Below are 14,932 nucleotides of genomic sequence, written 5' to 3'. Positions count from 1 at the left end.
TGCAAAAATCTATGGGTAACATCAGGAGATTTAGTAGGGATATGAATGAAAGGTATGGCCTTGATACCCATTTCATTTTCCATTTCCCCAGAAAATTAAGAGTGGATTTTGATGTGTGGTTGCTTGCTTTGTCTTGATGCAGCTGTACTGATTGAAGGCAGTGTGGGTAGAGAAAAGGTGTTTCATATTTGAAAATTGGGTATAAAATATGTTCCTTAGTGAAGTTGATCTTAATGTTTTTCTCCACTGTCTTATTTTTAATTTGCTGTTATATGAAGAACCAGCAACAATCATAAATCCCTTTGAAAAACTTTTAGATTCTCTAAACCACGGTTTAAGAGTTTTTCTCCTCTTTGATTATAATAAATGATTTTTTTTTATTGCAGTCATTTAAATATACCAAAGATTCATCTATTGTGACAACATTTTTCATTTTTGTGTAGATAAATTTTTTTCATGAAGAATTCTGTAGCGAGTTCTGCGTTTGGTGATATACCACAGAGAAAGATAATTCACATTATGTTTTTTGCCTTTTTAAGCTTCAAATCAGTAATGATTGCTTTGTTTACAGTTGACACTGAATTAATGATTTTGAAACTGTCCTTTGAGTTGGATATTTTCTTTTAACATTAAAGATTTTTACCTTTGCAACATTTGAAACTTTCCGTTTTTACCATGGATATGTATTCAGATTTTTTCACTTGAAGCCAAACTTTGACATTTTTTTCTCCTTTCTTGTTCATAAGATTATCTGTTATAGCTTTAGATATCAATGAACCATGGCTTTCACACCAATTTTTAATAGATAGATAATTTTTTCTAGAAAGAGCACATACATAGCCTTCCATCTATCACTTCTTTAAAAGGTCCATTTTGTATGAAAACAAAGTTGTGAAGTAGCAGCCGATAATTTATATGTTCAAAAATATAGTTGCAGGTTTAAAAAAAAAAATCCAAGCAGACGATTTATTTTTAATAGCAAAGCAAAATGGTCTAAAAAAATGTGCAAACAGCCTCTGTATTTAAAACATTAAGTATATATTCAAAATCATAAAACCATATTCTGTACAGAAATAATGAATTGTTCCAAAAAAGTTTTTTTCAAATGCAGAATGCAAGAATAACTTAGTAAATGAGAAATGTTCCAAATTTCCAGACACATTAACACCATGTAAAAATAAAATTCATACCAAAAATTACCACAGTAGAATAGGGAAAAAAATAATAAAGGCATATTGATTTTACATCTCCTGTACCTTTTCGTCAGGGAGAAATTGTCATTTGATTTACTCTCTTCAAATTTATTGTAACTGTAGTTTATACTTGATGACTTTGCGGTTGTTGCATCATCTATTGTAAATGAAAATGTCTCGTAAGAAAAGCATTGAAAGTTTCTGGTTTCATTGCTGTGTGATTTTCTATTCTCTTTTAAATTATATAATTTTTTTTAGTGGTGCACTCATTTACAGTATTACTGATAAATATGTTGCCTTGATCTCTGTAACAGAACTGTAAATATTGAACAGTAAAATGTTTCACACTCTTTTTGCTTGAACTCATCTCGCCATGTACAAAATTTTAATCAGGATTGTTGGGTGCATATGGATGCACATCAAAATCGTTAAAGCTGATATAAATATTCTATGAAAACAAGCAATGAGTGTATTAGTTTATACAATGAATGTACTCACCAGAACCTTGTGTAGGTCCTGTATTTTGTAAGTCTTAATTAGTTGCAATAATTAACACTGCCATTTTCATGCTCTAATTTTCCATCTACCAGGATAGCAATACACAGGAAGACATTCAGTTAAATGTCAGGTCAATGGTCATCCTTGTTGGTGAACAATATAATAGTTAGTAGAGGCTGTTTGCTAGCATAATTCCAAGGATATAAAATGACTCCCATGTAAAGCTTGTCTTTATACATATTGCCTTTCCTTCTTGTTGGGACTGTAATATTAGTTCTGTGATGTTCCTTGGGCATTTTCTCAGAAATTGGACATCTAAATGACCTGAAAGTTCATTCATGATTCCTGGCAAATGCTGAATTAGCAAATGTCTGGCCGATGGGGGAAGGGGGAAAAAGTATTTGCTTGAAACAGTAAGGTTAGATCCTTTAAGATATTTTCTATTTATATTAAAAAATCTTATTACTTTGGCTGTAATATAATATTCTTTTGTGTTGAATAAATTTCAAATATTACTTCTCTTTTCTTTTTAAATATGAATTTCCATATGCCACTATTAAAAAGCTTAATAAAATGTTTGATATGTTACCACCTAGTTCCAAACTAAAGTAATGTAGTAAATGTCAATATTCCCTTAGCTAAATAGTACTACAGAGAAATGTCTGAGGAAAAAAATAATTTGTAGATAAAATTATTAAAAATATTATTATATTTTATTGGTTTTGCTATTAACCATGCCAATACTGTTAGTTTGCCAGCTGTGTTACTTTACAGTTAGATTGATTATATGTGTAAAAGTGTAATCTTTCACTCATGTAATCAATAACTGTATAAGATTTGCTGGTAAAAGTATATTTTAGGGTACCCCTTGGTGTAACTTGGCGATTTTTGGTGGTCACACACAAGCCCTTACCCCAAATCTGACACACGCTTTCCGAATTTTTTCCCATGATTCAAATTCGCCGCAACCAATTATGTCAGAATAGGGTTTCCATAGACTTCAACTACTCAGGTTGTTATAAAATGAGACAACAACTTGGCGATAAATGAAACAATTTCATGATAATACAAAGGATACCCTAAAGTCGACTCATTTGCTCATTAAGTTACAATTTAGACTTTTAACTTGTGGTGTTATTTCAAATTTGATTAACTTAAAAATTAAATAGTAATAATAATAGTGTACTATTAAGAAGCTTTTGTTTTAAAAAAGAAATGATTTACGATCTTTGTTTGTTTCTTTCTTCGGAGCTAATTTTTTAAGAATATTTAATTTATGTTTATTCTTGATAAAAATTGAAAGTAATGCATTTAAAAGTTATAGTGAAGAATTAGAGTAAAGATATTAGTTTTTGAATATCCTTTTTACTTCCTTGTACGAAGTAATAAGGAAGTATTGTAATCACGAAGTTTCAGGCATCATATTTGAATGAAAATATCCATTTTGACCACTATCGAATGCAATTTAACGATGTTTTTGCGTGATGGCTGTACGTAAGAACAGAATAAAAGACTCTTTTCCTCCAAAAGTATTATAAAACTGCTTTAAAATGAATTCTGAAGAGAAATTTTCGTGGCGTCTGTACGAACGTATATACGTATGTACGTACGTACTTATGTATCTCGCATAACTCAAAAACGAGTAGCCTCAGAACTTTGAAATTTTGTATATAGAACTGCTATAACATGTAGATGTGCACCTCGTATTTTGGTTGCAATCAGCTGCACCAAACGTATATAAATATGCTTATATATATATATCCAGCCTGTTACCCGGCTCAGTGATCTTTACTTTTATATGTTCTTAAATTGTACATTTTTTGCTTTAAAAATGATTGAATTATGTTGTTCTTATCTTCCGGTTAAGGTTTTTATGCCCTTAGTAAATCTGTATGCAATATTTTTAGAATTACGAACAATTTTAAAGTTTTTTAAGTGCCACTAAGCCTAATAATTTTTTTGATGGCGGTCATTGCTCATTTACATTTGAAACAGCAGACTAGTGGATTTGTTGCCAATCTAGAGAAAGTTAGCTTCGCAACAACAAAGATAACGCCTTCATTTATTATTGCCAGTTAAATAATGCTTAATCCTTTCTGGAATTTTTTCGAGGAAATAAGTGTTTAAGATTTACTTCGTAATTTTTAATACATATGTTTTGAGTTTTTATGTATTTTTGCCTTGTCGCGAAGTGGAAACTGAATTAATTGAATGGGAAATACTCAATCGTCTGTGAAAAACTGTTTCTTTTTTGTTTTGTTTGCTTAATTTCTTTTATACATCGTTCTAGCTTTATTATAGTATTTGAACAGAACATGTGGCAACGATCAGATAATTCTTTAAATGATATAAATTTTGTGCATTCTGAGTTATAATATGAACGAAATATAATACTGTTAAGTGAATCTAGCGCCAGAGTGTCATTATGGTAAACAAATAGAGTGAATTTTAAAGAATGCATTTATTCTATTGTGGTTTATGCTCTGTCGGCGAAGTAGATTTAATTCAATCCAATAAGTTTAAATGAAATGCAAGAAAAAATGCATATAATTTAATATTCTGTACAAGGAAGTCATGTGGTGTACACATCAGATTTTTACATATTTTGGAAAATTCGTTTTAAATTGCAGGTGCTTCATTTGGATATAAGAAAAAAGCTTCTTTTAAAAGTTATGAACCAACAAATATTTAGAAATTAGTTACAATTCAAATTTTTAATTTTAGAATATTATCATGTTAATCATATTTTTAATATTGTAAAATTCTCATGATCATTATTATTATAAACAATATTTCAGAGTTTAGAAGATAGAAAGACAAGAAATGTCAGGAAAGATCGTGGTAAACGTAAAGAGGAAATCCCAGAGGTTAAACTGCCACCTGCAGCAAAAGCAACTGGCAAACGAACGCATTCTACATCTCCACCAGTTAAAGATGTAAAAAGGAGGAAAGAAGATATTCAGACACCAGAAATAACATCTTCTGATAAAGGTTGTTGTTAATCATTTAATGTGATTTAAAATTGTTTATTTCCTAAGTACATTTTAAATTAGATCATAACTAATGTAAGCATATAGTGTATAACATCAAAGGCAGCAACGATCTCATAGATTAAAGTTTTGCATATACTTGGCTAAGAAGGGAAAAAAAAAGGGGGTATGTATTGATGGAAGAATAATAAAAAAAGCAATGTTGGAATCTGAAGATTTTAAAAATAAAAAGGAAATTGTTTTGGCTATAAATGCCATTCAGTTGTCAGCTAGAACTGTTTCAAGGAGAATTGAAACATTTGCAGGCCACCTAGGAATCCAGTTTATAAACCATAAAACTGGGTCCAGTTAACCCAGTTTTGAGCAAATGTGCATTTTTTTCCTTACACGTGGACAAATTCAAAGATATAACAGATATAGCATGTTTGGTAATAAGTGCCAAGATGACCTTTGACAATTTTGCCATAGAAGTGAAGTTTCTAAAAATTCTACTGCTTTAAGATTGCACATGATGAAAGGATTTATTTTGTGCAAATAAAATGTTTTTGATTGATGCTAAAATACTGATTGAGAAATTATCTTCAATAACAACTGATGGTGTGCAAGCCATGACAGGAAAGAATATTGGATTCATTGATTTATGCCAACAAGATCCTTTTTTTCCAAAATTATTGTATATCACTGCATTATACACCAGCAGTCATTGTGTGCAAAAATCACTGAATTCCAAGATCTAATCGCTGTTGTTACAAAAATAATCAGTTCAGTAATGGAGGCAAGTGGAATGCAACATAGATTATTTAAACTGCTTTTTGAAAAAAGATGAAGATACACAATTTACCAATCTTCTTTTGCATCCTGAAATTCATTTGCTGAACAAGGGAAACATGCTTTGATCGATTTATCAGTTTTTTGCCACAAATAAAAGAGTTTCTAACATCCCAAAAAAAGCACTATGAGCAGCTGGAAAAGACAAAAACTGGTTAACAAATTTGGCTTTTTTGACCGATTTAACGTTGAAATTTTATGAGCTAAATTTAAAATTATAGGGCAGGGAATATGTTGCTGATGCCGTGATATCAATAGCTTCAAGTCAATGTTAGAATTGTATAGGTCTCATCTCATACAAAAATCGTTAATGCATTTCCCCAATACACACACACAAAAAAAAAAAAAAAAAAAAAAAAAGTACAGGCTCATAGCTTCAGATTGTGTCTGCATTGCAAATTGAATTTGATTCTAGATTTGTTGACTTTGTGAACTTAGAGCTTATTTAAATTTTCTTTATAAATCCATGTAATATTACTTATGGAGAAAATGTGGCTACAGCAATTTTTAACTATTTTCATCTTAACAGTATAGAAAATTTACAATAAAAAAATTAATTTGTTAACAAAAATGTTATTTTAAAATCTTAGGAAACTAATAAGATGTTTGCAAACAGAAATTGGTATCATATTTTAAAGTTATTTCCAGTAAACATTAATTCCTTTTTCTCAAATACCTATAATTGAAAGTGTTTTTGAATATGATTTATCTGATGTCAAAATTTCTTTAAAAACTTATTGATTTGCACCTAGATTATAGGGTCCTGTTTTGTTTTACTAACAGTTACTTTAAATTGTAAGCCTTTTCTGAAATCACTTATTTTCCCTTGCATTTTCTCACCAGGATAAAAATGAGGTTCGTGAATGAGAGTATTTAAACTGTTGAAACAAAAAGGTGCAGAGCATGATTTCGTCAGTGAAGCGCATGTTTGCTATTTTTTCCCCAGCTGTTAATCTTAGTAGAGGCTACGTATTCAGGCTATCTATTTAGTATATCTCCAGTGTAGGCTTCTGAGTCAGCCTGTTAGATTAAATTGAATTGTGTTATCTAGCACTATATTTCTACTTTTAAATTTATTGTTAAATGGCTTTTTAGTTCTCACCACTAGATCAGTGTTTGTGTAAGCACATAAATTCATGCTTTCTGTTAAACAGTTTGTGATAAATAAAAGGGTCTTTTACACTCTTTCCCTGCTGTAATCATCTTCATGTACAAGAAGCCTGTGCAAGAAGTCGCAAGGCTAATGCCTTTAGATCTAGTTACCATTTTATACTTGCAAAGCATACGAGATCTCGTGAGATAATTGTTTAAAAACATGCAACTTAAATTATATTGTCAATTATAAGAAGTTAGCAGACAAATTACAGATATAAATTTCATATTGATATATTAAAAAATATATATTTAATGAGTGTAAATTATAAATATTTGTTGTTAAGTTCTATAAAGTTATATCTTTTAAAGAAAACTAGTTTGAAATGTGACATTTGATGTTTGATTCTGACACTTGCATGGGTGGCACCCGCTAAGAACTAAAAATTTTATTTTGTGCCCTCAAGGACTAAAAGACTGCCAACTCCTGCTCTAAGTTATAACATTAAAATAGAATTACCATGGATTTCATTTGTGTTTAAACCCCAATGGATCTCAAATCTATCATCAAGGCCTTTTTTCTTGAAGACAAGGACTATGTAAAATATGAAACAAAATTACTAACATTATCAGGAATGAATTGGCAATAGACCTTTAAATTCATCATTTAACATCATCAATTAAACACATCTCTCTTCAAGGACACACTTTGTAACATTTTACATCACTCTGTAGCATATATACAGATATGAAAATGAAAACCCAATGAAAAAATGAGCATTCCAAAAGCCAGAGGGAAAGAGAATTGGAGGAAGGCCACGGATGAGATGACTAGACAGTGTGGAAAAGTGGTTAAGGAACGTTGGTGTCAGTAGGTGGAGAACTGTGGCATTGAATGGGTCAAGGTGGTAGAAGCTGACTGAGACAGTCTTGGCTGGAAGTCAGCTGTTGAGCAGAACAGAAAGTATAAGTGTTTTATCTAAATGGATTAAATATAATAAATTGAGTATTAATGTGTTTTCTACTATATTTTTTTCTGGTTTGTCAACCATGTTATTATCAATTGTATTTAAAAAGCCTTAATTTTCTTCAAAAATGTCTTGCAGTTGGTTAATCTTCTGGAAATTTCTTGGCAGTATTTTTTTGTCACTTTTGAAGATACAGTACAAAGTCCGTAATCTGAACGTCCATTATCTGGTATGATATATAATCCGGACCTCAAAGCCACAAACTTACACATGCACGTAATGCATTTACGGATGAACGTAAAGCGTTTGCGCATGCGTTTACCCATGCGCACTTCCGATAGTGAAGAAAGTGGCAGAGAAATTATTGAAAACGAAAAAATTTCGATTGACAAGTTAGTCGGTATTCTTGACACGGCAATTACAGGACTTGAACAGTGGAACTTTGTAACTGAACACAAAATTATGTCTGTTTATAGAATTAAAGAGAAAGTATTAGCACAAAAAACAAAGCAACTTAAACAACTTACATTGAAAGAAATGTTTAATAAAGCAAACAAATAAATATTAAGCTTTTTAAATGTAAATTTTGATACCCTTTAGATCAAAATTGCTCTTTATTTTATAAATTATGGTTTCATATTTTAATTGTATAATTTCTGTATGCCATCTTACCAGATTTAAATTGATGATCTATAATCCGCAATCGCCGAAGTCCCGACAAATCCGGATTACGGACTTTGTACTGTAGCACAGTGCATACTTATTATCCTATTATAAGACAAGAATCTTTCAGAACCATTACAGCATTTTTCATAATTTTATTTTTATCATTCAGGTCTTCATTATCAACAGAATAGTTATCATATAGTTAGCCTATATGATTGGTGGATAGTGCTTTCTGCATTCTAAATTTGATGTCAGCAGTTTGGCTGATGTTTTTATATGGCAGTTTTGTTAATGTGAAGGCTTCTGCTTAGAAAGAGTGTTCTCTTCTTATTAATATGTGATTTTCTGAATAAAAGAAAAGTTTCCTCATATGATGGTACAGTAGAATTCCAGAAAACCGCAAAGCTTGGGACCAGAGGTTGTGAGGATTTTAGGATTTTGCGGATTTCAGGACAGAAAAGATAAATCATAATATTCAGACTAAAAACGCAAATTGAATAAAGCATATTAGATACATTTAATTACATTATTATATACATTATTGCAATAATTTATTATATGCATTAAATTATTATTACATATATATATTGATTATATTATTCATTGTATTATATATATGTACACAGCATCAAGGTGTGCCGATTTCGCCTCATGCAAAGATTTCTGGTTTCGGATTCCGGTGTTAAAATTACTGTTGCTGTAAAATTTCAACAGCTTTTCTTTATTTTTCCATATATCATACGCATTCGTGTTGCAATTCCTTACCATTCTGCTATAAATCGAGGAGTAGCACTGACTTCCATCTTTTGCAGAATTTGCACTTTTTGCGTTACCGTCAATGCAACATGTTTACGTCTTTCAACGTTGCAAGCAGTAAAATCACGAGTGCTTTTCTTATCTGTCATTGTATTAAAAAGGGCTGAAATTTAAAATATTCTTAATTTATCCACAAAATATCCGGATAAAAAAAAGGGTAGCACTAAACAATCTCGGGAAATGAAATAACAAAGCTCAGAAAATACAACAACGTGAATCATGAGCTTGAACAAAGACTTGAGTGAATAGTCTGCTTTTTTACCTCGATGCAGATTAGAGGGGAAAAAACTTCTTATTTATTTTATCTTATTTTTGTTAACTTTTTATATCAATAATTTGGTATTTCCGTTTTGACTCGTTATTATTTGATAATTATGACGTCATTATTCAGTAAGTATTTTTTTCTACGTTATTTCGTACTTTAATGTTGCAGTTTCTGGAACCTATAAACTGAATGTTTATATTCTGAGAGGCAATGCGAATTTCAGGTCAGCGGATTTTCAGTATTTGACTGTAATAAGTGGCATCATAGAAATTAGCAAAGGGGTTTTCCCCAAGGCTCAATATCTGGTCCACTTTTGTGGAATATTATTGCTAATATAGCTTTAAACATAACCTTACGACAAAATGTTAATATACAAGCTTATGATGATGATTTTGTTTTATTGGCCACGGGAAGTGGTGCCCATACTACTGATAAAGCTTTAAGTTTCGCCTCTCAAGAATTGAAGAAGAGGTCTTTCCATGTTAAACTCAAATTAGATCCAAAGAAGAGCTTTTTATTGGGTATTGCCAAAACTAATACTAGATCAAAAAATCCTAGGTGCAAACTGTATGGACAACCAATTAGAGTTTCTAAGACAATCAAATATTTGAGCATTACGATCGATGAAATATCTCACCTATATCAAATCAAGATCGAATGAACCCATATTCCTTATAGACTTCATAAAATGAATCTCCAAGGTGAAGTTCTTAAGAGTTTATATAAAAGAGCTATTGAGAGAAAGATCTTGTATGCATGTGGTGCATGGTGGACTGGAACGGTCCGAATGCAAAACAAAATTTTGCAAATTCAAAAAATTGTTTTATTGGGGATTACTGTTTTAGAACTGTCTCCTCAGTAGCTCTTCAGGTTTTGGCTGGATGTCCTCTGATTGATATTTTAGCGGAAAAAGAATATGCTATCTTTAAATTAAAAGTTGTCATAAAACTGTCGATTTTTTCAGTGAGATCTTCTCAGCTAGAGATTTTGACTTTAAAGAAAGGTTTAGACATTCATCCAGCTTTATTGAAACGGTTGAACTAGTATAAAGGCCTCCCCGATATGACAGGCTACACAGTTTTACAGTTAGTGGCCCTGCGAGAGGCCTTATATTGGCTTATTTCTAATTCTTCAATAGATCCAGTAGAAATTTATAGTGATTGCGAAAGCACAGTTCTTTCAATTACAAATGTTGTCCAAGTAACGATCTAATTAAACAGATAAAAGACATGCTCATTTTTCTTAGCGCTTTCACAGATATTAAACTTTTGGACGAAGAGTCATATTGGTACCATTGGTAACGAGTTAGCAGATAGATTGGCAAAGGCTGCCACTGAAAATCAAATTATTGATTTTGAAGTAAAGACTTCTTTTGACAGTTTGAAATCCTTGTTGAAAAGAAAAGTTTGAATCTATAGCAAAGAAAGTGGAATGACCCAGATTCTAAAGGAAGATTCACATATAATTTAATCTCAACTGTAAGTGAGAGAAGATGCCTAAATGACAAGTATATAAACCAAGCTTTAACTAATCATGGACACTTTCCCTTTTATTATAATAGGTTTTCGATTAAAAATTGTGTCTGTCCATGTGGCATGAGTAATGTCAATATTGAGCACCTGTTGTTTAGATGCTCTTCTACGAAAAATATTGTTCTAGGATTTATTCCAGATATTGCTGAATTTAATACTCTAAAGCAGGGATGGGCAAACTTTTTCGATTGCGGGCCAAAAATCGAAAAAATAAAGTTTGGCGGGCCAAGATGAATTTTTCTAAAATTTTAAAAACAATATACAAGTATTACAATTTAATATATTAATGAGATGAATGAAATTGCGATTTCATTTTTAAAAGTTCCTTATATTGAGGTTCGAAGTGAGATGTACTGATTCTAAGGAACAAGGCTAAATGCTCATCTGTCAGTCTACTTCTGAAATAATTCTTTCTAAGGTTCATAGTTGAAAACACTTGTTCACATATATAAGATGAAGCAAACATAGCACTGATTTTCTGGGCATGAGATATTAAATTTGGGAAACTTACTTTCAATAATGATTTGTAAAACTCTAACATTGGCATATTTAGAAACAATTGCTTGAGATGATTGTTAGATTGCAACTCAATTAATTCAAGCTGCAAATCTGACCTCACTGCTTCACAATTTACGTTGAATGGCATGGTAAAAATATCCAATTCTGCTTGAATGGCACCGAAATCTTGAAATCTGCGTTCGAACTCAAAATGCAGTTTTTTCAAGCTATCTTCATAATTCTTAAGGTTCTCTTCATTTACTGAGGGTATTGAATTTAACCTCGGGAAATGAGATAAGTCGTTCTTACCTAGCTGCCCAGCAAACATATTAAGTTTTAGTTTAAAAGCTTTGAGATGTGACCAAATGTCGTCGATAAATTGATTTTTCCCTTGCATCTTGACATTCAAGTTGTTCATATGACAAAGAAGATCTGTGAAAAAGGCAAAGTCTGAAAGCCATTTTGTATCTTCTAACATTTTGCACTCCGCAGAACACTGTTTCTCATGGAAGAATGACACAATGTTGTCTTTCAGCTGCCAAACCCGCTCGAAAACACATCCTGCACTAAGCCATCTTACTTTCATGTAATACAGTACATCAGAGTATTCAGATTGCACTGATTGAAGAAAATCTCGAAATTGCCTGTGAGTAAGCCCACGAGATCGAATAGTATTTACAAGCTTCACGACTGTATCAAGCACGGGTTTCATATTCAATGCAGATTTACACAGAGCATCTTGATGTATAACACAATGTAGAAAAACAACATTGTTCCCGAGATAGTTTTGATTAAAGAGTCCAAGAAATCCAGATTTTTTTTCCTATCATATTTGGTGCTCCATCGCTCGTAATATTACATATATTTGTTATAGGCACTTTCAAAGTTAAAAGCTCTTCCTGAAATTCATGAAAAATATCATATCCCGTTGTAGTTCCCTTTAAAGAACGCATGCACGCCAGTTCCTCAATAATTTCAAAGTTCTCATCAACACCTCTTATAAATAATACTAATTGAGCAGTATCATTTATATCAGTGCTTTCATCCATAGGTATGGAACAAAATTTAAACTGGCCAATCTTTGACTCTAATTGTGATGCCAAATTTTTATCGATGGCTTCCATTCTAGAAGTCACCGTTTTTCGAGATAAGCTTACAGTCTCAAAATTATTTTTCTTGTCTGGAAATAAAACATCACAAACTTGGAGCATGCATTGTTTAACGAACTCCCCATCACTGAGAGCTTTATTATTTTTAGCACTATTGTATGCTACAATGTAACTTGCATGTGTAGCTGCTTCTTGAATACTGTTTACCTTCTTGAAAAAATTTTGCCGGCCTGATAATCTTTTACAAAGACTTTCTGCATTTTTTTTTTTTTTTTTTTTTTTTTTTCATATTCGGACATTGCTTCGTAATTGGAATTCTTATGCTTAGATGTGAAATGACATGAAATGTTATATTCTTTGAAGACTGCTACAGCTTCATTGCAGATAAGACACACTGGTTTATCTTTTACAACTGAAAAAAAAAAAAAAAAAAAAATTTCCATGTCCATTCATCATTAAAAGCGCGGCACTCTCAATCAACTTTACGTTTTTTAGTAGCCATTTTGGGGTTGAAATATTTTACGAATAACCCAAACAAGCACTAGCTACGCTATACTTTTAATAATTTCACCACTATTCACAATGATGCTATATGTCCACAATCTTTCAACACGCAATCAATAATATTAGAACTCGCGCCAAAAGAAAAAGCCGCTAGATGGAGCTTAAAAATGCGCAGTCTGCCACATGTGAGGTCTAATTCACCCATATTGAATTCCCATATGTCTGCTCCACAAGAAAAAGATAACGCTTGTTGGCGCCAATCTACAGCTATAACTAACAAATAACTTCCGCTTTTAACACTTTACCGATTGAAAACTGCCTGTGTTTGCTATTTCCTTCGATTTATGTTTTGTAGAACAAAAATAGAGAATGTAAACAGATTACCAGCTCTCTGAAAAAAAAGGAAGAAAAAATATAATATTTAAACAAAGTAGAAAAGGAGATGGATATATAATATATGAATATTTCTTTTAATTTGCGTCTGACCGGCAAATTAAAATTATATCCGCGGGCCAGATAGAACCTTCCTGCGGGCTGGAGTTTGGCCATCCCTGCTCTAAAGGATCTAAGTAAAAATACAGTGACTAAATTGAAATTATCTAATTTTATGAAATATATATCTGTAAATAAAATAAATTTATATATTGATTGTGTTTAAAATTTCCCTGTCTGTTTTAAGAAACACTAGGATGTTTATGATTTTCTGTTATTTTATTTCTTTGTATATGTAAGTAACATATTTTTATGCATGTAAGTAACGTGTTATATTTTACAAAGTATGTAATAATATGCTTTTGTTGGTGTAGCTGGCAAATCTCACCAGCTCCTAGAATTTATGTTTATATTTTAGTTGTTTATTCTATTTAAATTTATTTCAGGTAGTATGTTGGTAGTTCTACTGCTTACCGGGCCTGATTTAGGCCTTGTTGAAGATCTCAATGTTTCTTTAATTAAATAGCTCCACTAAGCCCTGTTAAGCCTCTAATGGCAGTACAGGAAGTTCGACCAGTCATAGAAAAAGTGTATAAGGAACTCTGACTTAATTGTATTCTTTTTAATTAATAATTATTTCTAATTACATTTCATGTGAGAGTTAAACAGTTTTTCAGCACAAGTGCCTGGTTAATTAAAACTTTTATCTGCCAAGACCTCCCAGCATTATTTTAGATCCGCAGTTGTTACATATGTTTAGTAATAAATATTAATGCTGTATTAGTAACATGTTGAAATAGTTATTAGAGCTATTGATTTCATTTTAGAATGTTTTTAACTACCAAAAGTTAGAAAAGAGTGTAAAAATGTTTTATTAGTTTAAATATTAGGAAGTAGAAATATAATTGTATATTTCTACCACTTCTTTCATTTTAACATTTCCACTAAAAAAAAGGTGTTCCTAAATTTTTATTATGGACATATGATGCATATTATTGTTTCTTTCAAAATAATATACACATTTTTATAATCATGCACTAAAGAATATAGTCTAATAAGCTAAAAAAGATTTAAAGTGAGAAATATAACTGATATTATTTCTATTATAGGTTCAATGAGTTCATATAAAAGACTGAAAGAAGAGTTTAAAGAAGTTAAACTACTTAGCCGTAGTCAAAAATCAGGTAAAGGAAAAAAAAAATCTTCTTTTTTACATGGGTAATTATTGTTGTAAAAAATAATTAAATTAATTAGCTAAGTTTTGAAATTATTTAAATTATTTTTGAAGCCAAATCTGAGGTTTCTTCTCCCATGAGTGATTTATCACATAATTCCTTGGTATCCCAAGACAAAGTTGAAGTTCCTGTGAGAAATGAAACCAAAGCTAAAGAAAGGGAAGAAAGGAAATCTAGGCATAATGGTTTGTCATTAGTTTTAAATATACAATTTTTTATTCTTGATATAATAAAATTTGATAAAAACTCATGTTTTTTAATCATAAACATTTAAAAATTTTTACTGTGTTTAAACTCTGTAATTAG

General features: G+C 31.1%; 1 protein-coding gene across 3 annotated transcripts in view; it reads left to right on the top strand.

Annotated features, from left to right (window-relative positions):
- The window catches only part of LOC118198106 (uncharacterized), a 207,124-nt gene that overhangs the window by 134,645 nt on the left and 57,547 nt on the right, over window positions 1-14,932 (top strand). For all 3 annotated transcript variants that reach the window (XM_085818997.1, XM_035369711.2, XM_085818998.1), the window contains 3 exons: window positions 4,490-4,682; window positions 14,501-14,575; window positions 14,680-14,811. In XM_085818997.1, coding sequence (XP_085675123.1) covers window positions 4,490-4,682; window positions 14,501-14,575; window positions 14,680-14,811 — 400 coding nt within the window. The remainder of the gene's footprint in view (window positions 1-4,489; window positions 4,683-14,500; window positions 14,576-14,679; window positions 14,812-14,932) is intronic.

This window comes from Stegodyphus dumicola, chromosome 6, assembly GCF_044657685.1.
Source record: "Stegodyphus dumicola isolate Sdum_Otavi_A_Nest chromosome 6, ASM4465768v1".
Taxonomy (NCBI): domain Eukaryota; kingdom Metazoa; phylum Arthropoda; class Arachnida; order Araneae; family Eresidae; genus Stegodyphus; species Stegodyphus dumicola.
The sequence above is the reverse complement of the archived record's forward strand: the minus strand, read 5'-3'. Positions and strand labels throughout refer to the sequence as shown.